At 38.9% G+C, this 25,650-nt stretch overlaps 1 protein-coding gene across 1 annotated transcript in view; it reads left to right on the forward strand.

Moving 5' to 3' along the window:
• Utp20 (UTP20, small subunit (SSU) processome component, homolog (yeast)) overlaps positions 1-25,650 on the forward strand; it is a 133,455-nt gene that overhangs the window by 34,657 nt on the left and 73,148 nt on the right. The window contains exons 7-22 of the mRNA XM_013019027.1: positions 762-842; positions 2,491-2,557; positions 2,671-2,803; positions 3,841-4,029; positions 6,035-6,116; positions 7,462-7,599; positions 8,149-8,304; positions 8,883-9,029; positions 9,475-9,609; positions 10,500-10,577; positions 13,251-13,429; positions 18,348-18,503; positions 18,645-18,733; positions 20,427-20,532; positions 23,510-23,660; positions 24,348-24,410. Of these exons, the coding sequence (XP_012874481.1) occupies positions 762-842; positions 2,491-2,557; positions 2,671-2,803; positions 3,841-4,029; positions 6,035-6,116; positions 7,462-7,599; positions 8,149-8,304; positions 8,883-9,029; positions 9,475-9,609; positions 10,500-10,577; positions 13,251-13,429; positions 18,348-18,503; positions 18,645-18,733; positions 20,427-20,532; positions 23,510-23,660; positions 24,348-24,410 (1,950 nt within the window). The remainder of the gene's footprint in view (positions 1-761; positions 843-2,490; positions 2,558-2,670; positions 2,804-3,840; positions 4,030-6,034; positions 6,117-7,461; positions 7,600-8,148; positions 8,305-8,882; positions 9,030-9,474; positions 9,610-10,499; positions 10,578-13,250; positions 13,430-18,347; positions 18,504-18,644; positions 18,734-20,426; positions 20,533-23,509; positions 23,661-24,347; positions 24,411-25,650) is intronic.

The raw sequence follows: 25,650 nt of genomic DNA on the forward strand, positions 1-25,650 counted from the left end.
CCCGAACGGGAGGGAGGAGGGAGGAGGAGGGAGGGGTGTGGACGCCAGCTTCCGCCTCTGGTTTGGGTCCTAGTTGGTCCTTTGGGGAAATTCCACTGAGGCCGTAGCTAAAATTCATTATCCCAGGAGATGGCCGGGCTGCGAATCTGCCCTGCTCGTTTGTCCATAAAGAAGTGGGGAAAGGATGATTGAGACCAGGGGGTGGGGGAGTGGCCGAGGAAGAGAGTGACTTCCAGCTCGGTGCTTCCCGGACAGTTTCTTTCCAGGACTTGGTTGTCATGGCTTTAGCTAGATCCTTGGGCCTCTTGGTGTGGTAGGAAATGGTCCCGAGACAGCGAGAATAATCGTCAGTGCTCTAGATTCGTAGGTTTAGCGTGGAAATCACTCCCTTTAACTTGAAGTGTCAGACAACTCCAAGAACTAACTCAGGCATGTAAGAAGTACTCGCTGTCTTCGAATGGGCGCAGCACATCTGTTTAAGGCCTTGTGCCTGTCAGCCTGTTTTACACGTACTCTTCGCCTTAAAATCCATTTAAAAAAAAGCACACAGAAAACAAGACAAATAAAAATTCACTTATTCAAGTCTGAAACTTAAAGCCAAGCATACCCTTAGAAGCAGAGTTAGTACTTATATATTGAAGCTTTACATTTAATACTTCCACAGGGAAATTGCCCACCAGCGATTATTGTGCCACACTCATATACTCAATATGTTATAAGAATTCAATGATGATTTGTCGTCAATATGCTTTCTCTCCCAGTTTCTGACATTTGCTGAACGACTTGGGAATGTGAATATCGATATTATTCACCGTATTGATAGAACTGCAAGCTATGATGAGGTGAGAGAATTTGATGTTAGCTAGTGATTAATTATTTGGTTTTTTGTTTATTTTTGTTTTGTTAGTAGTAATGAATTGTGCTTCAAACTGTGCTTTTCTGAAAGCGAGATTAGTTAGATCTGTGCTAATATAGAAGCCACATATGGCAAATTAATTTTTAAGTTACTTTAAAATGCTCGATAAGGGTTAGGGGTGTGGCTTGAGAGAGAGCCTAGCCTTGTGTTCAAGCTTCAATATCTCCAAAACAATAAAGTGATAATAGTGAAGTGCTAAATGGCTATGTGCAAATGGTTGGTGCCATTTTGGACTAGTGTGAGTATGGAACATTTTCATCCTTGAAGAAAGTTCTACTGGGGCTAGGAATGTGGCTTAGTGGTAGAGTGATTGTCTAGCATACATGAAGCCCAGGGTTCAATTCCTCAGTACCACATTCACGGAAAAAGCCAGAAGTGGAACTGTGGCTCAAGTGGTAAGAATGCTAGCTTTGAGCAAAAAGCAGCTGAGGGACAGTGCCCAGGCCCTAAGTTCAAGCCCTGGGACTGGCCAAAAAAAAAAAAAAATTCTACTGAATGATGTTATGTTAAAGTTGACACTACTCAGCTAGCTTTAATGACTGGATTCTCTCATTTTCTCACATATATTGCAAACATTGCTGCTGATCCATGATCCTATGATTTACAGTGATTTTTATTTTGATGATACTATTTTCCTACAGCTTAGTTTCTGCCTCAGTAAAAGGATACCATCCTGATTACATGGTTTTTAGTTCTAATCACATTCTAACTTTTTTTTTAGTCGGTCTTGGAGCTTGAATTCTGGGCTTGGGTGCTGTCCCTGCGCTCTTCAGCTCAAGGCAAGCATTCTACCACTTGAGCCACAGCACCACTTCTGGTTTTCTATTGGTTTATTGGAGATGAGTCTCATAGGCTTTCCTGCCTGAGCTGGCTTTGAACCGTGATCCTCAGATCTTAGCCTCTTGAGTAGCTAGGATTACAGGTGTGAGCCACCAACATTCTCTTATCCTTAGAGGTTCTCTTCTATAAAAAGGAAGGGGCTGGACTATGATTTTCTAATAGTAAACACAAACCAATTCTGTAGCATGAAAGGGGGAAAAATTCTAATAGGGGAGTGACAGAATGTGATCATAACTGGAATCTATGCCTAAACTTGAAAAACTCATAGGAAAAAAAAACACACATTTTCCTTAGTGTGACTGTTATATAAGCTTTAGAAAGTTAATGGCTGCAACTAAAATCAACAAAACATATTGATCTTATACCTCTAATTAAATATATAGTTAATATTCGTTTTCAAGAAAACTAAAAGAAGTTTATAATTTCTTTTTTTTTTCTTTTTTTTTTGGGTCCGGTCATGGGGCCTGAACTCTGGGCCTGGGCACTGTCCCTCAGCTTTTCAGCTCAAGGCTAGCGCTCTACCACTTGAGCCACGGCGCCACTTCTGGCATTTTTTTCTTTTTGCTTATGTAGTGCTAAGGAATCAAACCCAGGGCCTCAGGCATGTAAGGCAAGTGCTCTACCACTGAGCCGCCTTCCCAGCCTAATTTCTTAAGCATTGTCTTAAGGTATTAGTATATACTTATTGTTATTAAACTTGGAGTTTGCTTAATGGTCTGCTTTAATTTCGGCAGGAGGTTGAAACCTACTTCTTTGAGGGTCTGCTGAAATGGAGAGAATTGAACCTAACAGAACATTTCGGTATTTTTTATTTTGTTTGTATTTTATTCTCCCATAATTAGTATTTTATATATTCTGAATTATTAATGATGTAAGAGAAAAGCAAAATAATACTTTTTTTCTTTCTCATCCAGGAAAATTTTACAAAGAAGTTATTGACAAATGTCAGTCATTCAATCAGTTGGTTTATCATCAAAATGAGATAGTTCAGAGTTTGAAGACTCACCTGCAAATTAGGAACAGTTTTGCTTACCAGCCTCTTTTGGAGTAAGTAGATCTTAAGCAAAAACTTAATGGTATTTATCTGAGTTTTAAAAGAAAGCTTATGCCTATGATACGCTTTACATCATATGTTACTAACTTAGAAACTACAAGAATATTACTATAAAGCTAAATCTTAGGTATACAGTTTTATATTTTTTTTAATACAGTCCTAGGGGAAATAAATTCTTCGTCTTTCTTTCTCTTTTTTTTTTTGGTACCAGTCCTGGGGTTTGAACTCAGGGCCTGAGTGCTATCCTTGTGAATTTTTACCCAAGGCTAGTGTTCTACCACTTGAACCACAGCTCTGCTCCTGGCTTTTAAATGTTTTTACTAGTTAATTGGAGATGAGTCTCATGGATTTTCCTGCCCAGGCTGGCTTTGAACCGTGACACTCAGATCTCAGCTTCCTGAGTAGCCTGAATTACAGTCATGAGCCACCAGCCCCTGGCTATAAGGCTTTAATTTCTCTTTAAGAAAAACTTTCGATTACATGACTCTTTGAAGGAATGTTCTCTGCCTTGATTTCTTTACTTAACTCTTAAGATTAGAATAATTTTTTTTTTTTTTGGTCGGTTGTGGGGCTTGAACTCTGGGCCTGGGCATTGTCCCTTAGCTCTTCAGCTCAAGGCGAGCGCTCTACCACTTGAGCCGCAGTGCCACTTCCTAATTTTATATATTTTAAAGCTTGATTTAGAGCCATATTTCTGTGGTTCATATCTGTAATCCTTACTAAGGAGACTGAGATCTGAAGATCATAGGTTGAAGCCAGCCTAGGCAGAAAAGTCCATGAGACTCAGATCTCTACTAAACTACCAAGAACGCCAGAAGTTGATCTGTGGCTCAAGTGGTAGAATGCTAGATGTGAGCAGAAGACACTAGGAACAGTAGTGCCAGGCTGAGTTCAAGCCTCAGGATTGGCATATAAAGTAAGACTTGATTTTGGTGTAATCCAGTGATCATAAGCCATTTACTATTGTTAAATAGATTTATAGTTTTCTTCTTACTTTTAATCTAATTACTTCTTTCTTTTTAAAATTTAGTTTGGTTGTACAGTTGGCACGAGATCTGCAGACGGATTTCTATCCACACTTTCAGGATTTTTTCCTGACTATCACCTCTATCCTGGAGACTCAGGACACAGAGCTGTTAGAATGGGCCTTTACCTCACTATCCTATCTTTATAAGTACCTGTGGAGACTGATGGTGAAGGACATGAACAGTATATACAGGTGACTCTTTGATTTTTTTTTTTAAATTTTATTTTATTTTATTTGTGAACATACTGTACAGAGGGGTTACAATTGCATGGGCAGGATAATGCGTACATTTCTTACCAAGCATTGCAGCCTCCTCCTTTGTTTACCCTTCCCATCCCTTCCCAGCCTCCCCCCCCCCCCCCCCCCCCATCTCCCCCCCCCCCGCACCGACGTTGTAAAGCTCATTTTGGACATGACAACTTGTACTTCTCATTGTTGCATCAGATCCACCTGTATCCTTAAACAATTGGTTTTTCCCCATCTCCTCCACAAGTTATACTGACATCAAATATAGTGAAAGCACTCTTTGATTTTTCTTCTCCAATATTTAAAATTTTTTCTTCCTCTTTCTCTGACCTGTCTGACTCCAGACTACCTTTCTAGTGTATTATTCATTTGTTTCCTTATACAGAGTTGATTCACTAGTCAATGATCCACAATCTCATTTACTAATTTATGTTGAACACATTTTAAGTTTGTATTGACCTAACCTCTTGTCTAGAGCTATTGAAATTTTACCCACCCATCAAAGCTTGACTTGAATTTCATTACTTCCTCAAATAGTCTCCAGGCACCTTAGCCAGAAGAAAAGCTTTATATTCTTTATCTCTTTATCTTTTTTTTGTACTGAGGTTTGAACCCAGTGCCTTAGGGTTGCTAGGCAGACATAGTGCTGTTAATCCACACCTCCAGCCCTCTTTGGCATTTTTTTTAAAGCCAATTATATAATCTTTATTTGTAATGTAATTCTGTCCTTAGATACCTAATGAACTCTGTAAGCACATGTCTTAAACACCTGTGTTTTCTTAACTGCTAATACACTTTAAGAAAACAAAAAGCTGGGTGCCAGTAGCTCACGCCTGTAATTCTAGCTACTCAGGAGGCTGAGATCTGAGGGTTACACTTCAAAGCCAGCCCAGGCAGGAAAGTCCGTGAGACTCTTATCTCCAATTAACCACCAGAAAACCTGAAGTGGAGCTGTGGCTCAAGTGGTAGAGTACTAACCTTGAGCTGAAGAGCTGGGGGACAGTGCCCAGGCCTAGAGTTCAAGCCCCACCACTGACAAAAAATAAATAAATAAAAATATTGTAAAGGTGGTGTGCAGAGGGGTTTTATTTATCATTCATTTATCATTCATTCTTCTATAATTAGGGAAAGCAACAATGTGATTACGTGAGTAATAATAGCTCTATGGCTGTATATGACCTTTAGAAGGTTGCTTACCTTCCTACATTATGTATGGAATGGGTTTGTTATTTTGGATTCATTTGTCATTCTTCCATAATTAGGGAAAGCAACAATATGATTACATGAGTAATGATAGCTCTATGGTTGTATATGACTTTAAGAAGGTTGCTTACCTTCCTACATTATGTATGGAATGGGTTTGTTATGTTGGTGGTAGTAGGGTTTAAACTCAGTATACTAGAAATAGTAATAGTACTCATCCCATAAAGTTTGGCTGATTAAATGAAGTAATACACAGAAGGCACCTACATAAAGAATAAGGTAGAGCTCCAATTCCTTTGCCTGGTGTTCAGAGCCACCGCTTTACCTGGGCAGTTTTATCTGTAGCTGCTCTGATCAACCATACTTCCTTTCTCATTGATGCAAACCGGCCTCCTTATTATTGTTGACCGTGATTATTTCTGCTTGCCCATCTTTGCCCTCTCGTTTACCCTAATAATACATATCCCAGTCTTCACTTGAGTTCTTCCTGTCATTTGGAGCTGACTGCCAATTTCAGTTTTTCATGTATCTTTGCTGGAAGACAAATAGCATCACTTGTCCTGATATGCATAATGTTTATGGCCTTTGGTTTTCTGGCAAGTAAGTGTCTCAGTAATCAAATGAGATAGATAGTAAACTTGTGTTGTACCTACTGCATATTCCTTGCATACTTGGCTCAATGTGGTACATATTATATACTACATCTTTATTAACAATTATGTCATTAAACTATTTTATTTTTTTCTAGCCTGTATAGTACACTCCTGGCACATAAAAAACTACATATAAGAAATTTTGCTGCTGAAAGCTTTACTTTTTTGATGAGAAAGGTTAGTTTGATATTTTGTGTTTATCATTATATACCAGTATAAGAGTAGAGCATGAATCTCTTTAATGTGGTTGTTATGGACTCATCTTTATAATTAATGTTTCTACTTTAGCTTACCTTAAGGCTTAATTAAGCTTTTCTCACTAATAACATGATATTATTTGAGTAACTTTTTCCCTATTTTTATGTGAGTGTATATTAATTAAACAAAGGAGTTTCATTGTTCATATTTCCATAATGCATGTAATGTGCTTTGATCCAATTTACCTCCTCTTTCACTCTTTCTTACTCCCAGTTCCGCTTTTTAAATTATTTTTAAGGGCTGAGAATGTGGCTTAGTGGTAGAGTGCTTGCCTAGGATGCATGAAGCCCTGGGTTCAATTCCCCAGTACCACATAAACAGAAAAAGTCAGAAGTGGAACTGTGGCTCAAGTGGTAGAGTGCTAGCCTTGAGCAAAAGCAGCTTAGGGTCAGTGCCCAGGCCTTGAGTTCAAGCCCCAAGACTGGCGAAGAAAGGAGGAAGGAAGGAAGGAAGGAAGGAAAATATATTTAATGATTTTCTTTATTAATACTCATGACTGCATATGAAGTACTTTATCCTTTCCTTTCACCTTCCCTACTCTTTTTGGTCATTCTTATTGTTATTTAGATTTTTTGCAGCTTTCAGTTGTTTCTTGTCAAAACATTCCTATATAAAATAAATACATGAACAATGAGATAAACAGGAATTTTTGTTTCCTGGAAGGAGCTGGTACCATAATATCATATGGTCATGTTTGTTTAAAATTTTCTTTTTTTTTTGGGTCCAGTCGTGGGGCCTGGGCACTGTCCCTCAGCTCTTCAGCTCAAGGCTAGCGCTCTACCACTTCAGCCACAGCGCCACTTCCGGCTTTTTTTCTTTTTGCTTATGTGGTGCTGAGGAATCGAACCCAGGGCCTCAGGCATGCAAGGCAAGCGCTCTACTACTGAGCCACCTTCCCAGCTCCTTGTTTAAAATTTTCTTAGTATTAGAATGTTTTCATAGTAAAACACTGGTTTGTGTATTAAAACATTAAATTTATTTTAAGCTTATAAAATGCAAATATATAGTTTACAAGACAAAGTGTTGCTTTCAGTAGGTTTTCTTGACATATCCATATCTGCCATACCAGTGAACTCATCACTCTGTGTAATGTGACAAGGACGAGTCAAGAATTCTAGCAGTTTGAGATCATTTCAAATGACTACTCCTTCCAGACTTTTCCTTAATGTATTTAAACATGACTATCCAGAATAAGAAGGTAGATTCCTTATTTTAACTTATTTATGTTGTAAATACTACTTTCCATTTCTATTTTACGTTTTAGGTCACTGATAAAAATGCACTTTTCAACTTAATGCTTCTTGATCTTAATAAACATCCAGAAAAAGTGGAAGGAGTTGGACAGTTACTCTTTGAAATGTGCAAAGGAGTTAAGAATATGTTTCATTCCTGTACAGGACAGGTAAAAAGTGGGAAGGGCTGCTTGGCACCTATGTGGAAGGATTAAACACAAAAGAATTAGACAAATGATGTGGTGACAAGGCAACCTAGAGTCAATAGAAAGTGATAACTGGGGAAGTTTAGAGGATTAAGGACAATACTTCCTTATGTAGGCTTTGTGTCTTATTCATCCTGGATACTAGGAGGGTTTTAACATAATTCACCCATTCACTAATAGGGTAGTAAAGCAAGGTTGTTAGATGCTAAGTTTCTTTATCGGGTGTGGTGGTGCTTGCCTGTTTGTAGCCACCAGGAGGTTGAGGTGGGAAGCTGACCAATCAAGGCCAGTTTGGGCAACATAGTGTGGTCCTGGACCAAAAACAAAAACTCACAATCCTAGTTTGGAAATTCCATTTGGGATACATAATTAACACTCAAAGCTACTATATCCTTGATTATTCCAGACTAGATTATTAAAGTAGCTAGTATAATCAGAGGGGTAAATCATGGCCGAATACTTAAAAAAATAAGAGTTTATATGATTATTTTAATTGTTGTTGCTTTCCCACAGGCACTGAAGCTAATTTTGCAAAAGCTAGGACCAGTGACTGAAACAGAAACTCAGCTGCCATGGGTTTTAGTTGGAGAAACACTCAAAAACATGGCTAAATCGACAGTAGTCTACATCTATAAGGAACACTTTGCTACATTTTTTGACTGTTTGCAAGTAAGTTCTAGTTTTTTAAGGATGAGTATGTAACAAGAGGTCTGTGAGTTTATTATCATTTCTCTGACTTTAGCTGAGCACTCTTGGAGATTGTATTTTATAATTTTTTTTTTTTTGTATTTCTACTCACGTATGGATTTTCTTCCCTCTACCCTTTATGCTTTATTTTGATAGGATAGCTTGAGATTCAGTAGAGTATGGTGGTTAAGAAAGGCTGTGAGGGCCATACTGCCTGCCTGTTTACATTGTGGCTCTACCATTACTGCTGGTGTGACTGGAAAAATTATTTAGAGTCTCCATTCCTCAGACTTTCAGTCTGATAAATTGGGATGTAGTGTACCCTTTCTTAAGGTGGATGTGAGCATGCTTAGTAAAGACTTGCAAAGAACTCAACTCAGTAAATGTGAACACTGTTCACATTTAGTGTTCACATTCCCTGTGGTTCCTAGTAAGTATGGCTTTTTCTTTTGAAGCAAAAGAATGTGAAAAGTTGTACTGCATTACACATTATTTGTTATTGGATAAACAGATGAGTTTGAGATTTCCTAGTTCTTTTCTTTGTCAACTTCTCTTTGTAGGAATCACTCCTGGATCTACATAACAAAGTGACAAAAACAAACTGTTGTGAGAGTTCTGAACAAATTAAAAGATTGTTAGAAATATATATGATACTTGTGAAACATGGAAATGGATCAAAGATAACCAAACCTGCTGATGTTTGTAAGGTGAGTGTTCTATTTGATATGCCTAAGAGTATTTATTTTAACTTTATTTAGTTATGCTAGTACTAGGGCTTCAGCTTAGGATCTCACATTCTTGCTTGGTTGTTTTGATCAAAGCTGGCATTCTCAAATGTGAGCTGCAGCTCCACTTCTGGATTTTTTTGTGTGTGTGTAATTTTTTTGTTGTTACAATAAAGGTCTGTATAAAAGGGTTACAGTTAAATAAGCCAGATAAAGAGAACATTTCTTTTTGAACAGTGTCATACTTCTGGTGTTTTGCTGATTGATTGGAGATTAGTCTCTCAGATTTGCCTGCCCAGGCTGACTTTGAACTGTAATCCTCATCTGAGCCTTCTGAGTTAGCTACAGGTGTGAGCTACCAGTGCCTACCTTAAGCATGTTTATTAACAGCAGATTGCTATGTGTGCTTTTCTTTGTATTTTGACAGGTATTGTCTCAAACATTAGCAACAGCAAATCTTTCTACATCGTGCCGTGTGACACTCTTGGATATAATTTCTGCTTTGATCCTTGGTGAAAATGTTTCATTGCCAGAGACCCTCATCAAAGAAACCATAGATAAAGTAATTTACTTGAACAAGATATTAACTGAGTTGTGAATAATATGTTTAGTGTTGAGTAAACCCAGCTGAGAATACAAATGAAGCCTGACAAAGACTTTGCCCTCCTGGAATTAAAAATTAAGGGGATGTGAGCTGCATGCTGTAGTGACAACAAGCAAAATAAAGTGTAGTCATAGCTAAATCTACACAGCAAAATTTCAGTGACCATGTGGAGCCTACTGTGTGAGTTAGGTATTGAAGGTAGACCCTATGATGTTACAGTCTTTATTGTTGGGCAAGAGGACTCTTGGGGGAAGTAGTCTAATAGAGTGAACAACTTTATATTGAATGATAGCTGTTCTACCTGGGGTTGCATATCACAGAAAGCTTTTTCAAAAGACTTAGATTTGGTATGTCTTAAAGGCTCCATAGCAGTGTTTCAGTCAGGGAAAATGGTAGCAAAAGTAGAAGAGAGAACAAAGACCAGTGCTTATAAATAGGTGTAGCCTGGGCCTTTGAGAAAAAGTGGCTGATAGTCATGAAATCTTCCTTGGCCTAGAAAAGTAGCCTTACGGAGTGGAAGGCCCTGGGAAAAGTAAGCAATGACATGGTTTGATGAGATTTGCATTTAGTGAGTTTTAAAAGTGATGTTGAAGAAAGATGAATTAGCTTAAGATTAAGCTGTTTTCCTTTTGTAGTTCTCCATAGCTAGGCAAGGCTGAGCAGATGTGACTCTGGAGTCAGTGCAATAATGTCAGTGCAACACCTGAGTTCTTTAGAGAATGGGAGGAGGTGCAACCTGTGGAATGGCTGTTGAAGTACGCCACCATTTCCTGACTCTAGCTGCTTTAGGGGAGGGAATGGGTTTAACACTGTTTACTTCATTTGTAATTTTCACCTGTGCTTCACAGATTTTTGAGAGCAGATTTGAAAGACGTTTGATTTTGGACTTTTCCAAAGTTATGTTTCCTATGAAGCAATTTGAACAGGTAAGGAAGAGATTACGTTTGGAGTGTTTTCTAAATCTATCCTGGTAAAATAGCCAAGTTTGAAATTCTGGATTTTTGTTTGCTTTTTAAAGGAGTGGAGTTTGTGCTTGATATTTTAGTTAATGTATTTTTTAATTACGTTCAAGTTGAGGTTATGTGTGAGACTTCATTATATATTCTCAGGCATTTATAATTATAACCAGTAGCCATTTCATTTTGAACAGTACTTGAACTGATTTACCATGTGGTAAAATTGAAAATCAGTATAAGGAACTTTTATGTGAATTTGAAGCATAAAAAGTGGTTTCTTCCATCGGAAGGAGGCTGAAGTTAATGTAATTGCACCAAAAAAGATACATAATGAAACAAAGAGAACTCTTCCCTGGCAGAGCCTGACTTGATTTAACCCTCTCCTCTCACCTCCGTCAGGCATGTCACTCCTCATAAGTGGCCACCTCACAGTGAACTTGTCTTCTGCTTCTCTCTCCTTAGTCTTCACTAATGTATATTCTCATTTGACTCACAAGAACCTCTTTGTGCGTATTCTAGGTCCTGTCTATTTCTGCTCTTTGAGGACTATCACTGTGTTGTTGTTGCTTAAGAAACTATCTTTTCCATCTCTGTATGTTTTGGGAGTTTTTGCTTGTTTTGGGGTATGTGTATGAGGGGTGGGTGGGTGGGTGCATAGTATTGAGGATTGAACTCGGAGCAGCAATTGCTAGGCAAACTCTATACTTTTATTTATTTTTTTGTCGGTTGTGGGGTCTGGTCTTGGGCACTGTCCCTCAGCTCTTCAGCTCAAGGCTAGCGCCCTACCACTTGAGTCACAGCGCCACTTTTTTTTTTTAATGTGGTACTGCGGAATAGAACCCAGGGCCTCATGCATGCAAGGCAAGTACTCTACCACTGAGCCAACTTCCCAGCCCTACTTTTATCTTTAAAAAAAAAAATCTTTATTTTGTTGAGGCTGTTGATCAATTGATAGAACACCTGTCTTGGAAGAGTGAGGTCCAGAGTTCAAACCTCAGTAACTCAGAACAGACAACCCAAAACCCTTAATTTTCATCTGGACTGCAAACACACTATTTAGACATAGTTTAAATTAGTCAAGTCATCTGTTTGCCACTCTCCTGTTTCTTACTAGCAACTAGCTACTTGTTATGGCCTTCATAGATGTGTTTGCGTGCATGTGCATGCGTGTGTGTGTGTGTGTCCATATGCCAGTCCTAGGGCTTAAATTCTGGGCCTAGGCACTGTTCCTGAGTTTTTTGGCTGAAGGGTAGCATTCTACCACTTGAGCCACAGAATCACTTTTGGCTTTTTGGTGGTTAATTGGCAGTAAGTGTCTCAAGGACCTTCTTGTTCAAGCTGGCCTCAAACTTGATTCTCAAATGTCAGCTTTCTGAATAGCGAAGATTACAGGTGTGAGCCACTAGTACCTTGTCTAATCTGTATGCTTTTAAGTCATCTGCACATATTGCTCTTTCTTGATGTGTTAGTTTTAGACCTTGTCTTTAAGCTTCAGTGTATGGTAGATTGATTTTAGTTCTAACATTTAGTTCTCATTTTCCTTGCCATTTTATCACAGGTGCGGGTTGAATCCATATTCACCACATTTTTGTTACCAAGGAATATTTTATGTTACATGTCCTTTTTTTGTATATGTTCTCATTTTTCCTAGCATAAGCTTTTACCTCATCCTTTAAAAACTAGAGATTGTTTTCTCTTAACTGCTCAGTGACTTTCTGCCAACAACACTATAAATACTGTTGCATGGCAAACTGAGAGATAAACTTACTAGCTCAGTTTCTGCCTCCTGCTTCCTGGGGAGTACTTCCAGTCTGGGGGCTTTGCTTGCTCAGCCCCCTGCATAGCTGTTATGTTACAGTGTCCCTTTGCTTCATTTCTGCTTCCTAAGTCTTTGTTTCGCTCTTATTGTAGCTGGCTCTCTTATTTCTGTGGAATGGAGGTAAAATTTTAGGATTTAGTACATGTGAAAATGTCAATATTTTCTCTTATATACACTGTTTTGAGAGCAGACTAGGTATAGAATTTTAGATTCTGATTCTTTTCCCTACAGAATTTAGGATGTTGCTACTTTGACTTCTAGCTTTCATTGTTTCTATGGAGAACTTCAAGGCCATTATGATTCCTGATCCTTTGTGAATGAAATCTCTTTGGCAGCATTGGGATTTGAACTCAGAGCCTTCTGCTTATTAGCAAGCACACAAGCACTTGAGCCACACCCACAGAACCTTTGGCTTTTAGTTTTTTTTTTAGGTAGCGTTTTTGCCTAGAGCTATCCTTAGACCATGATCCTCCTACTTACGTTTCCCACATAGCCAGCTTTATAGAATGTATTACCACATCCAGTTTATTTGTTGATGAAGTCTTGCTAACTTTTTTCCTGGGCTAACTTCATCATGATTCCTGCCAAGCCACCTCCACCAGCCTCTTTTGCTTTGTTTTTTAAGTGTTATAATTCTTTTTTAAAAAATTTATTGCTATTATAGAGGTGATGTACAGAGGGTTATAATTACATGAGTCAGGTAATGACTACACTTCCTTTTCTACAGTATCTTTTGCTCCCTCATTCAAGTATTATAATTCTTTATATTAGGTATTATAGAATTTATATCTGCTAATAAGTGTGATTTCCTTTCTTGTCTTCAGCTTTTTCTACCAAGCTTTCTCTTGTACATTGAGAATTGCTTCTCAGTTGGCGACAGTATGGCCAAAGATGAAGCACTGGCCATTTTGGCCAAGCTCATTCTCAACAAGGCAGCACCTCCCACCGCTGGCTGCATGGTGATTGAAAAGTATCCTCTGGTTTTCTCACAACAGACAGTGGGGTGAGTTCTAATCATATGCCCGTGATATTGGTGAGATGACCCATTCAAATAAGCTTCAGAATATAAGAATCCTATAGAAATGAATATCTGTATATATGTACTGAAATAATGTCCATGGTAAGGTGTTACATGAAAAAAATGTGTTTTATATATTATGCATGTGGTATGATCTCACTTTGCAAAATTAACACAAATGTGTAAGTAGGCATAGAAAAACATGGGGCAATCTGTTAACTTTCTTTATACCAGGAAGGAAGTTAGGGAAAGAAACATGACCACTAATTTTTAACCTTTTAAGATGACTGTAGGTTTGTGTGGAGTTGCAAGAAATAGTACAGAGGAATTCCAGGTGCCCTTCATCCAGGTTCCACGTTTGGCTCATGTCTTGCATAAACATACTGCAGTTTTAGAAGTTTGCAAGCACCTTTCTTTCAAAAACAAAGTACAATACAAAAAAACTGGGTCATGACTCAAGTGCTAGAGCATTGCCTAGCAGGTGTGAGGGCCTGGATTCAATCTCGGGGGGCGGGGGGGAAGCGCGAGGAGGGGAAGTTAAAAGAAAATTAAAAAAAAATTTTTGCATAGTAGAGGTTTATAGTTGGATGGGGTCAGCTATTCAAATTTTTCCTTTTATGAATAATTTTGATGTCAAGTGAGAGTCCTTATTTTTAGTTACTCCTGGACCTTTGCATTTCTATACAAATTTTAGAACAAACTTGTCTTGGTAAATGGCTTCACCGGTATGGAGAGAATTGCCCTCTCTCCAAAGATGGACAAAACTTACTGCCAGGAGGATTGAAAGCATGGAAAAGAAGTGACTTCATTTTTTATTGTTGTTACATTTTATATTGGCATTTTCCCAATCAATCTTTCTCCCTCTTCCCAAACCAATCTCAGCAAGCTTCATTGTTCCATTTTCACATATTTATATATTTTGGACATTTAAGTGAATTATTTTAAAATTTTATAGTCTTACATTGTGGAAGTCAGTTCCTGTGTCTTTTTTTTTTTTTTAAATCATGAGATTGAACTCCAGGACTGGGTGCTATCTCTGAGCTCTTCTGCTCAAGACTAGCACTCTACCACCTTGAGCCATAGCACCACTTCATTATCTAGTGGTTAACTGGAGATAAAAGAGTCTCATGGGCTTTCCTGCCCAGGCTGGCTTTGAACTGTGATCCTCAGATCTCAGCCTCCTGAGTAGCTAGCATTACAAGTGTGAGTCAGAATACATTCTGGGTGTGTGTGTGTGTGTGGTTGGTTGGTTATGGGCCTGGGCACTATTTCCGCGAGTGCGTGTGTGTGTGTGTGTGTGTGTGTGTGTGTGTGTGGTTATGGGCCTGGGCACTATTTCCGTGTGTGTGTGTGTGTGTGTGTGTGTGTGTGGTTATGGGCCTGGGCACTATGTGTGTGGGGGGGGGGGGGGGGGTTATGGGCCTGGGCACTATCCCTGAGCTTTTTCTGCTCAAGGCTAGCACTCTACCACTTTGAATACCACTTCCTCATTTCCTTGTTGATACACTTGTTTTAATCTTTTCAATTAGTTAGACCTGTTTCTGTATTTGTGCTTGGCTGTGAGAGTGCTGAGTAGGAAAAATGAGTGTGATGAATGAATGTTCCTTGAGTTTGTGAAGCTCCTTAGCACTACTGAAGTGAGAGCTAGTCTCCTCACAGCCACATAGCTCTTGACTCTGAGTTTGCAATTCTTGGGGATTCCATGAGATTCTGGGGGGACCCCACATCCTTAACCCCTGCTTACCTCTTCCTCATACCATCAGAGTAGCTTCTTTATGAAAATATGCCAGCAGTCTTGTTGCTGTTTTAGGTGACGGGGCTCTGATAATGAATAACTTCTGTTATTCTCATGGGCCTTCTGTTTTGATTTTGCAACCCCTGCCAATCTTCAACAAGCACATTCCTGTTATGTGGCCAAACTCTGGGTCCTGTGGAATAGGGGTGAAGCTGCCTTGGTGGATGGCTTCAATGAGATAGCCAAGGTTCTGAAGAGAGTGAACGGCAGACCTCCCTCTGCCCTTAGCCCTTGCTGCTCCTCCTGGGAAGGTGGATAGTAAAATCAATACATTTAGATGCATTGACCCACTAATTGCCACAATTTCTTTGTCTCTTCTTCTGAGAGAATATCCCTCCAGCCAGGTGGTGGTGGTGGCTCATACCTTTACTCCTAGCTATTCAGGAGGCTGAGATCTGAGTATTATGGTTCAGAGCCAGCCTGGGCTCTGGGAAAGTCCATGAGACTCTTATCTCCAGTTAACCACCAGAAAACCGGAAGTGGAGCTGTGGCTCAAAGTGGTAGAGCGCTAGGGTTGAGCAAAAGATCTCAATGACAGCCCACAAGCCCTGAGTTAAAGCCCTACTATTGACAAAAAAAAAAAGAAGAAGAAAACATATTTCTCTGCCAGCTCTGCAGAGAAAGGGTGCAAACGCTCACTTTTGTCCTCCTTCCCTCTGTGAAGATTTTTCATAATAATAATTATTATTGTGTGTGTATGAGCCTGTAAGCCTAGCACTTGGGAGTGAGGTAGAACCAGGAGGCTGACTGGGCTACAGCATAAGTTTAAAGCCAGCCTGGGATACATATTAGGACTCTGTCTCTAAAACAATTTTTTTTAATAATGGAATAGTCTTAATAACATTTCATCCATCTATCTTGCAATTTTTTTTATAAGAAGAGATAACTAATAGGAAATGTCTTTTAGAAGTAAATTTGTCCTGTCATTTGACAGATATTTTATGCTATCAGGGACTGTTCTGAACATGAAGTACTGAGCAATAGTTCCTTCTGTATGGAGATTACATTCTTTGTGGGAATGGGAAGGGTTGATCCTTGGAAGACTTTCTAGGCAGAGTGAAGAGTAACTTCAGAAGGTCTGGAATGAGAGGAAGCTCAGTCTCTTACAATAAAGAACACTGAGCAGGGAGGAGGTTAGGGGAGAGGAGGTAGGGTCAGGTCCTTTGAGGATTTTCTAAGGTGAAGAAGGGAATATGGACTTTATTGGAAAAGCTAACTAGAAGGTCTGATAGACACATGGAATAACATAGCATGGGGCCGGGAATGTGGCTTAGTGGTAGAATGCTTGCCTAGATGCATGAAGCCTTGGGTTCGATTCCTCAGTACCACATAAACAGCTGGTGGTAGAGTTCTAGAGCAAATGATGCTCAGGGACAGTGACCAGGCTCTGAATTCAAGCCCTAGGACTGGAAAAACAACAAACAACAACAACAAAAAACATAGAACTAATGACTCGCTGTTACCTCTTTTTTTAAACTATGAAAGTTGCTTTAATTATAAATTTTTAAAAGTCCACATTAAATGTAAAGCCTTATAAAATGAGGGTATATAAACACTGATTGGTATTTCTGAATCTCTCATTAGCTTCTGTCTGTAAGATTCCAGGCTGTAGAGTCATAGTTTCTGCCTAGAAGACTGGATTTCAGGATGTGGACTTTAAGGAATTGACATTTATATTAACTTAATCATCTATCATTTCCAAACATTTAGTGTCCTGATAAATATAAAACAAAGAGAATATGACTTTTTGATTAAATTTAGTAACAAAAAGTGTATAGGCGTCAAACTCTATTTGTTTCTGTTGCATAATAAGCTAGAAAATTGGATATAGGAACAAATTATAAAATCTTATTGTTTCTATGGTTTTTCCTTAATGAGATTTCTGTCTTACAGGTAGGACTGAGGCATAGTACACTCGCAAGAATAAAAAAGCTAGTAAGAATGGTAAAGAGGGGCTGGGAAGGTGGCTCAGTGGTAGAGCGCTTGCCTTGCATGCATAAGGCCCTGGGTTCTATTCCTCAGCACCACATAAGCAAAAAGAAAAATGCTGGAAGTGGCACTGTAGCTCAAGTGGTAGAGCGCTAGCCTTGAGCTGAAGAGCTGAGGGACAGCGCCCAGGCCCAGAGTTCAGGCCCCATGACCGGACTAAAAAAAAAAAAAGAATGGTAAAGAGTAACTAATATCCCAAATCAGTGTCATGTTAGAAAGTATCATGAACAACCATTTGTCAGGCTAAACAACTTTTTTTCGGGGGGGGGGGTGGTGTTGGTGGTGGTGCTGGGGCAGTTCTGGGGCTTAAACTCAGGGCCTGTGCACTGTCCCTAAGTGTCTTGCTCAAAGCTCAAAGCCAGAGTGCCAGTTCTGACATTTTGTGTTTATTTAGTACTGAGGAATCTAACATAAGGCTTCATGCATGCAAAGCAAGCACTCTACCACTAAGCCACATTCCCATCCCTAAACAACTTCTTTTTTTTTTTTTTTTTTGGTTGGTCGTGGGGCTTGAACTCTGGGCCTGAGCGCTGTCCCTCAGCTCTTCAGCTCAAGGCTAGTGCTCTACCACTTGAGCTACAATGCCACTTCCGGTTTTCTGATGGTTTATTGGAGATAAGAGTTTCACAGACTTTCCTGCCCAGGCTGGCTTTGAACCTCAATCCTCAGATCTCAACCTCCTGAGTAGCTAGGATTACAGGCGTGAGCCACTAGCGCCCAGTCCTAAACAACTTCTAAATAATCATTTTAGTAACTTCATGACATCAGTCTAAAGTTGAGAAGTGGTAACATTTATGTCAGAACAAAAAAGACAATGTGAATTACCTGTCCAATTCTCAAATAACCAACAGCAAAACAAACAAAGACAAATGAGAAGTAATGTCAAAAACTAGAAAGGCTTGGTTTAAGTTACATAGCAAATGAAAGTATAAGTAGAAGGAAGCAGAGCTTATGTGCTTGTCAGTACATGACTCACAGTTATTTATATTCAGCCATCACTAATTCCTTCCTCCTCCGAGGCTCCTTGGTAGAAAGGAGCATCTCATTTCAGACTTCAGAGGACAAGAGCAATTGTATTCTCTCCTGTTTTAAACATGTGTTCATCTTTTCATTTTTCAGATCCTACTTAAGGCAGAGGAAAGCTAGATCTGAAGGAAGAAAGGAACAGTATTCAGTACTGGACCATCTCTTAACTGTAATTCAGCTACCCCCCAGTAAAGATACGACTTCCCTTTCACAGTCTTGGGCAAGCCTTGTAGTATTACCTCACATTAGGTAAGAAATAAACTGTTTAGTTTTCGAAGAAATACTTAACATCTTGATGAAAATAGCTTAGCCAAAAGCTATTTGAGCTATTTGACAAAGCTTTTGAGTGATAATATAAGCTTTTTCCTTTTCTCCTCATTTCTTGGACAGACCTCTTGAGAAAGAGAAGGTGATACCTCTAGTGGCATGCTTCATAGAGTCACTCTTCATGACTATTGACAGAGGGACCTTTGGGAAAGGTCAGTTTCAATCACTGCTTGTTCTTTTCTCTACCTTTTCAAATACACCTCAAGTCACTGTAAACATACGTAATACCAGAGAATAGTATTATTGTTAGAGAATACTAACATGTCCTGATATAACTCCTTCATAAGAAATACAGAAAAGAAAACAAAAGAGAATAATAAGCTAGGTCTGTTTTCCTGATAACCAGTCAAGGTGGCATGGACAGAAGGAAAGTCTAGTATCAACAGGCTGCCATAGCATTAAGACCATTCATTTTGAGCCCCAGTCACCTCATGCCCACCCTACTCTTGGAATATGTCTTGAGCTCCAAGCCTAAGTTATATGCCTTACCATAATCTGGCCTTGCACACATGTTCTCTCAACCTGGGGACTTTTATATGTCTTTGTATTTAGTGGTTTCTGGAATACCAATTTGTGAGTCCAGCTGCAGAAAACCCAACTTTGGCACCGTACCTCCAGGCAGAATCAGGCTGCTTGCTTCATGCTCAGCAACTTAATTGCAGATACTTTGTTTTATCTTAGCCCAGTATTTTCTTCTAACACATGAATAGCAGTCTTTTCATTTGCCTAAATGTTAATGTGCTGCATTCTATTAGGTACAAAGTCAACAGAATTAAATTAGATTCCCACATTTCAAGCGTTCAGTGGCCACATGTGACTTTTGCTACACTATTGGCTATATTTCAGCACAAGAATTTTTACCATTGCAGAAAATTCTGTTGGATGGCACTGGTTTAGTCCAGAACAGTATGTCTTTGTGACATATTCTTTTTTTAAAAAGTTTAAACCCTTATAATGTTTTTTAAAAAATACAAAAACACAAGCATTTTTACCCTTCTGTACAGCATTTTCACAGTAAAAAACATACAAAAACAAAACAAAACATTTTTAGCTTTCAGGCCATCCTAGCATGGTAGGATAGACTTGTAGTCATAGTAATGGAGAGGCAGAGTTAAGATAGAATGATCAGGTGTTCAAGGCCAACCTTAAAGACATATGGAACCTAGTCTCAAAAGTTAAACCAGGTTATCTCACATAGTTTGCTGATTCTTGGATTGGAGATTAAATGAGTACTTAATTCCTACTAATTATATGTACATTAATTAATAGTAGTAGCTGTTAGAGATGGTGACTTATAAAGTGGAGAATAATGTCAACATGAATTTTATAATTCATTTTACACTCATCAAAAGTTCTAGTTTATTTAAGTTGTAGTTGTAGGCTGGTGGGCAGAAGTATAATTCAAGTTGAGATGACCTGAAATGCTTGGGACAAGAAGCACATCCGAATTCAGACTTCTTTGGAATATTTTCATAAAATTCACTAGTTGAAAATCCTAATCTGGAAGTCTGAAATCAGAAATATTCCAAAAATCTAAAACCTTTTAAGCATTTTAACACTACTCAAAACATTTCAGACTTCAGTTTTTGAATCAGATGCTTCACGTGTGCTTTGTTGTCTTCTCAAGTTAATGGTATATCTGAATACATGTTTACCTAAAGAAAGATAAAACATAAGACACGGAAACTCCTTTTTCCTGTCAGACATTTGACAGATAATTCTTTAGAAAACACAAATTCCCTTAAAAACCTTCAGAAAACTTTCTGTAAGCAGCATGGATTGGATAAATCAGATGTTTAGTAGTGATGTCAAAGAAATAAATAATGTGATTTTTCCTCCCCTTAGGAAGCTTCTTTGTTCTTTGTCAAGCTGTAAATACTCTACTGAGTTTGGAAGAGTCTTCTGAACTACTTCACCTGGTTCCTGTGGAACGTGTAAAGAATTTGGTATTGTAAGTAAATGGTTTTTCCATGTGGCGTAGTAATGAATAAGACATCAGGAGTCTCTGTTTTTGTGAATTCATGCACCTAATAAAAATCCTTCTGATCTATTTTATACCTGAGTTGTATTCACACAGTGAAACTTAATATTGATTTAGATTCTCCAGTGGAAATAAGTATATATATGTTGGCACGGTCATCTTTGAAAGGAGTTATTTTATTATGTGTGTGAATTAGGTTTAGAAGAGTTTATAATGCCAGTTTTCCTAACCATAGTGTGGTATAACTTGACTTTGCTTACCTTTTCCCTGTACTTGCATTTTCTGCATCTCTTGGACTTGACCTGCATTTCTGAAGACTTTATCTATGATCTTTTAGCTTGGTATTCCCACAATTCAGCTTATTACTTTGTTTAATTTAGCCAGCCCAGGGTTTTGGTGGTACATATGACCATTATTGGGAATATAATCATTTGCCTGTTCAAAAGACAGGCCTTTACTCTTTTTCTTCCCCATTTTTTGTCTCTGTCCTGAGGCTTGAGCTGTCCCTGAGTTTTTGCTCAAGGCTAGTGCTCTGCCACTTGAGTTCCACCTCCACTTCTAGTTATTTGCAACTCAATTTAGAGATAGGAGTCTCATGGACTTTCCTGCCCCGGTTGGCTTCAAACTGTGATCCTCAGATCTCAACCTCCTGAATAACTAGAATTAAAGGCTCGAGCCACTGCCAGTGCCCCACAGGCTTTTACTTTTAGGTAGTCACTTACTTATTTTGGAGTCTAGTCCATTTTATTTCCACGCTTTTTAACACACATTTACTCATTCATTTCATTCAGACAGTACCTGTTTGCTTTTCCCATGTATTGGATCCTACTTTAGTCCTTGGAAAATAGTGACACAGACCAAATTCATAATCTCTGTGGAGCTGTTGTTCTAGAAAGAAGACATTAAGTAGAGTACATAAGTACATAACACATTAGATGGTTCTAAGTGCCATGAAGGAAATGAAAGCAGGGCCTGAAGGTAGGAAGTCTGGATGTTAGGGACAGTGATGTTTCTATGGGAAGACCTCATCTAGAGGCATCTAAGCAAAACCTGAAAGCAGCTAAGGAGAGAGCCATGAGGATAGCAGACCAGGCTGCTCTCTGGGGCAAAATGAGTGTCCCATTTGAGACATAGTCTTACACAGGATTTCTTAGGCAACTATATTGAGAGTCTGTAGGGGAGTAAAGAAAAGTTAGGAGGGTGGGTAATGGCAGTAATCCAGAATCTCTTTATATTTCCATATCCAGGTGAGCTTGGCATTTCTCCATGGCCAAATTGGTTTAAGTGAACTTCCTGGGGGAGGAGATTTCTTTTACTTTGTCCTATTTACCCTATAGCATATTTCCCTTTTTTAATTATTTATACTTTCCATCTTCTTATTTAAACTTTTCATTTTTTGTCCATCCTTCCCCTCTGGGGAAGGTTAGGTAGCAGTAAACTTTCATTGCAAATATAGGATCCTGCTCCGTAATGTGCTAGTATACTGGCAAGTATCTAGGTTTCATAGGGGGCCTGCATCTGATACTGTCCTGATACTGTCAACTTGAATGAGTTACTTACTTGTTCTCAACTTCATTATCTCTCAAAAGGGATGGTTTAAAAAAAAAAATCTTACGTAGTGGAACTGAATTACATATTGTACTCAGTAATAATAAATTGTACTTACTGTGTCCTAATTATATATCCGTCACTGTTGTGTGTACTTTGTATACATTATTTAATTTAATCCTTACAACTCCATGAGGTACAAGGTATTATTATCATTATAGATGAGGGAACTATAGTTTCAAAATAGGACCCTGGCCTAGCTACTATCTCTTGTCTGGATTATTGGCGCAGCCTCTTTATGAGTCTCCTTACTTCCACCCTTGTCCTGTGTTCTCTGAGCTGTATCAGCACCTGGTGATTCACTCCATCGCCCACAGCTAGTACAGTGCTTCTCAGCCAGGAGCATTTCTGGAGGTCTGTTCTAGTTGTTGCTTGTAGAATGTGGAGGAGAGGCTGTTGCTGGTATGTAGTGAATAAAGGCTAGGGATTCTGCTAAGCAACATACAATAGCCCCCAGCAGTTCTAGCCCCAGATATTAGGAGTGCCGACACTGCTGAGAAACTCTGCTGTAATGTTATCCACCCTGTATCCTTACTTGTAATAAAATCAAACTCCTCACTGAGTTCCTTGCTAATTCAGTTCCAACCAGACCAATCATAATCTTTCAGTAGACAAACATACCTCAGGCTTTGACTTGGTTTTGCTTTTCCTTCAAATACCCTTTAAGCTCACTTTTTCATTTCTTTTTGTCTCTGCTTTCCATGACTACCCTTGTCAAATGGTATTCCATGGTACTCCCTCTCTCTGCCCCTATCTCAGTGATACTTCACTGTAACCTCTTTCCCTCTGCTGTCCATCCTCTTCACATTTATCTCTTGACTCCATCTAATTGTTTTTCTCTATAGCACTCATCACTGTCACTCTTACTATTTTTAGTTTATTGCTTACCTTCTGATGTAAATTTCTAGAAAATGGGAACGTTGTCTTTTGTTTACTGATATAACTACAGGGTCTAGAAAAGTCACATAGTAGGCACTCAGAAAATAACTGTTGAACAAAAATGGCACAGAGGCTAAGCAGCTTCTCCAGAGTTAGGCTGCTGATGATGTGGGCTTGCATCTGGGCTGCCTGGTTTCCTTCACTAGCTCAAGACCTGGCATGCAGCAAATAATAAATATTACTTGTTATCTGGCAGTTGTTGGCAGCTGTGGCTTGTGAGAGGCAGCATTGGAAATGAAATATGCTTGAACATGTCACTCAGGATTGCTAGGCCTCTTCATCTGCAAGCTTCCTCCAGCCTTCTACATGTCCTTCATCAACAACGATTTTCTATAGTGTGTATTATGATCTGAAATCACGGAAGTGTGTGGTACAATGAGTCTTAAATATCTTGTTGCAGAACATTTCCTTCGGAACCGTCGGTGCTGCTGTTGACTGATCTCTACTATCAGAGGTTATCCTTCTGTGGATGCAAAGGACCACTCTCTGAGGAAGCTTTAATGGAATTATTTCCCAAGTTGCAAACAAACATTTCAACTGGAGTATCCAAGGTAATACTGTTTTCTTTTTGTTTCTGTATGACTGCTAGTAGTCATCAGAATGCACTACTAGCCTAGGCAGCAAGATGACAACAGTCTGTCTCAAAAACAAACACGCAAACAACAGAAAAAGTCCAGGAGTGTAGCCTAAGTAGGGGAGTGCTTGCATCTAATCACCAGTCCTATGAGAGAGAGTGGGAGGAGAAGCAGGGGATGAGAGGAGAGGAGAGAATGTGGGGAGGGGAGAAAAAGTACTGCTGTGGGATGATGATGCCTAAAGCAGAAATTAGACTGATTTCTGCAGAATTGGTTAGGGAGATTAATAAAATTCTGGGTCCCTGTTCCCAAAGATTCTGATTCAGTAGGGTTAAAATCCCTCTCAGTGATTCTGCTGCTCACTCAAGTATGTGAAAATAGAGGAGAACAGATTACTGATTTCAATTGAACTATAGACCCAATCAGTTCCTTGCATATCTTTAGAGATACTGACAGTGTCACAATTTAAAGAAACAGTATGGTGACTGGGCAGCCTTACCTGTTCAGTACCTATGTACTATTTGATAGGTATTGTTTTTTGTTGGATATGAGTAAGGAATAGAATAGGCATGAGTTCTCTCTTCAGATGTTACCCTTTTTTAAAATTAATTTCTTGTTTCATATAAACTTTGTAGTTTGCAATGAATTTTTTGCTTTGTCTAGATTCGGCTTTTGACAATAAGGATCTTGAACCATTTTGACATTCAGCTTCCAGCATTGATGGAGGTAATTTAACTGTTGGAATCATTTTTTAAAGTTATAATGTAACATGTATTTAATTTCTAAAATGATACCTTTGCCAAAAAAACTAGAGCAGATATAAATATCATAAAAAATGAATAAGTTTTTGAATTGTTACTACTTGCAACAACAACACGAATGTACAGATAACCTGGATACTGGTAATCCTAGCTACTCAGGAAACAGATCTGAGGATCGCAGTTTGAAGTCAGCCTGAAAAGAAATGTCCATGAGACTCTTATCTCCAATAAACTATTAAGAAAAAGCTGGCAATAGAGCTGTGGTAAAGTGCTAGCCTTTAACACAGAGGCTCGGGCAGCACCTATGCCTTTAGTTCAAGCACCAGGATGGACCAAAAACAAAATTAAAAGCTTATTTATTTATTTTTGTCATTGATTGTGGTGTTTGAACTCTGGGCCTGGGTATTGTCCCTCAGCTCTTCAGCTCAAGGCGAATGCTCTACCACTTGAGCCATAGGACCACGTCTGGCCTTTTCTGCTTATGTGGTACTAAGAAATCAAACCCAGGGCCTCATGCATGCGAGGCAAGCATTCCACCACTGAGCCACCTTCTTAGCCCCACAAATAAAAATTTTAAAAATTAAAAAAACACGTTCGCCAATTTCCTGTTGGTAGATAGTTTTTCATCAACTTTATTACGTACTTCATGTAGGGAATTATTTCCATAATGCAAATTACTTTTTGTAAAACTCATAGTCATTAGTATGTATACTTTTTTATTTCATTAGATGTTGCCAATCGTTTTGAATCACTTTGAAAATTTCTGCTTACTTTTTCTGTGCTGAGCACTGAAATCTAACTTTTCTACCAAAAAGTAAATGGTATAGCCAAGCGCCAGTGCCTCATACGTGTAATCCTAGCAAATCAGGAGACTCAGATCTGAGGATCATGGTTCAGAGCCATCCCAGGCAGGGAAGTCTTTGAGATTCTTGTCTCCAATTAACCAGAAAACTAGAATTAGAGCTATGGCTCCAAGTGGTAGAATGCTATTCTTGAGTGAAAAAGCTCAGGGACAGCGTCCAGGCACTGAGTTCAAGCTTCATGACCAACAAAAACCAAAAGTAAATGGTGTGAAAAAAAATAAATTTAACCAGGTGCTGTTGGCTCACGCCTGTAATCCTTGCTACTCAGAGGCTGAGATCTGAGAATTGAGGTTTAAAGCCAGCTGGGGCAGGAAAGTCCTTGAGACTCTTTTTTTTTTTTTT

Source organism: Dipodomys ordii, unplaced genomic scaffold (assembly GCF_000151885.1).
Source record: "Dipodomys ordii isolate 6190 unplaced genomic scaffold, Dord_2.0 Scaffold3, whole genome shotgun sequence".
Taxonomy (NCBI): domain Eukaryota; kingdom Metazoa; phylum Chordata; class Mammalia; order Rodentia; family Heteromyidae; genus Dipodomys; species Dipodomys ordii.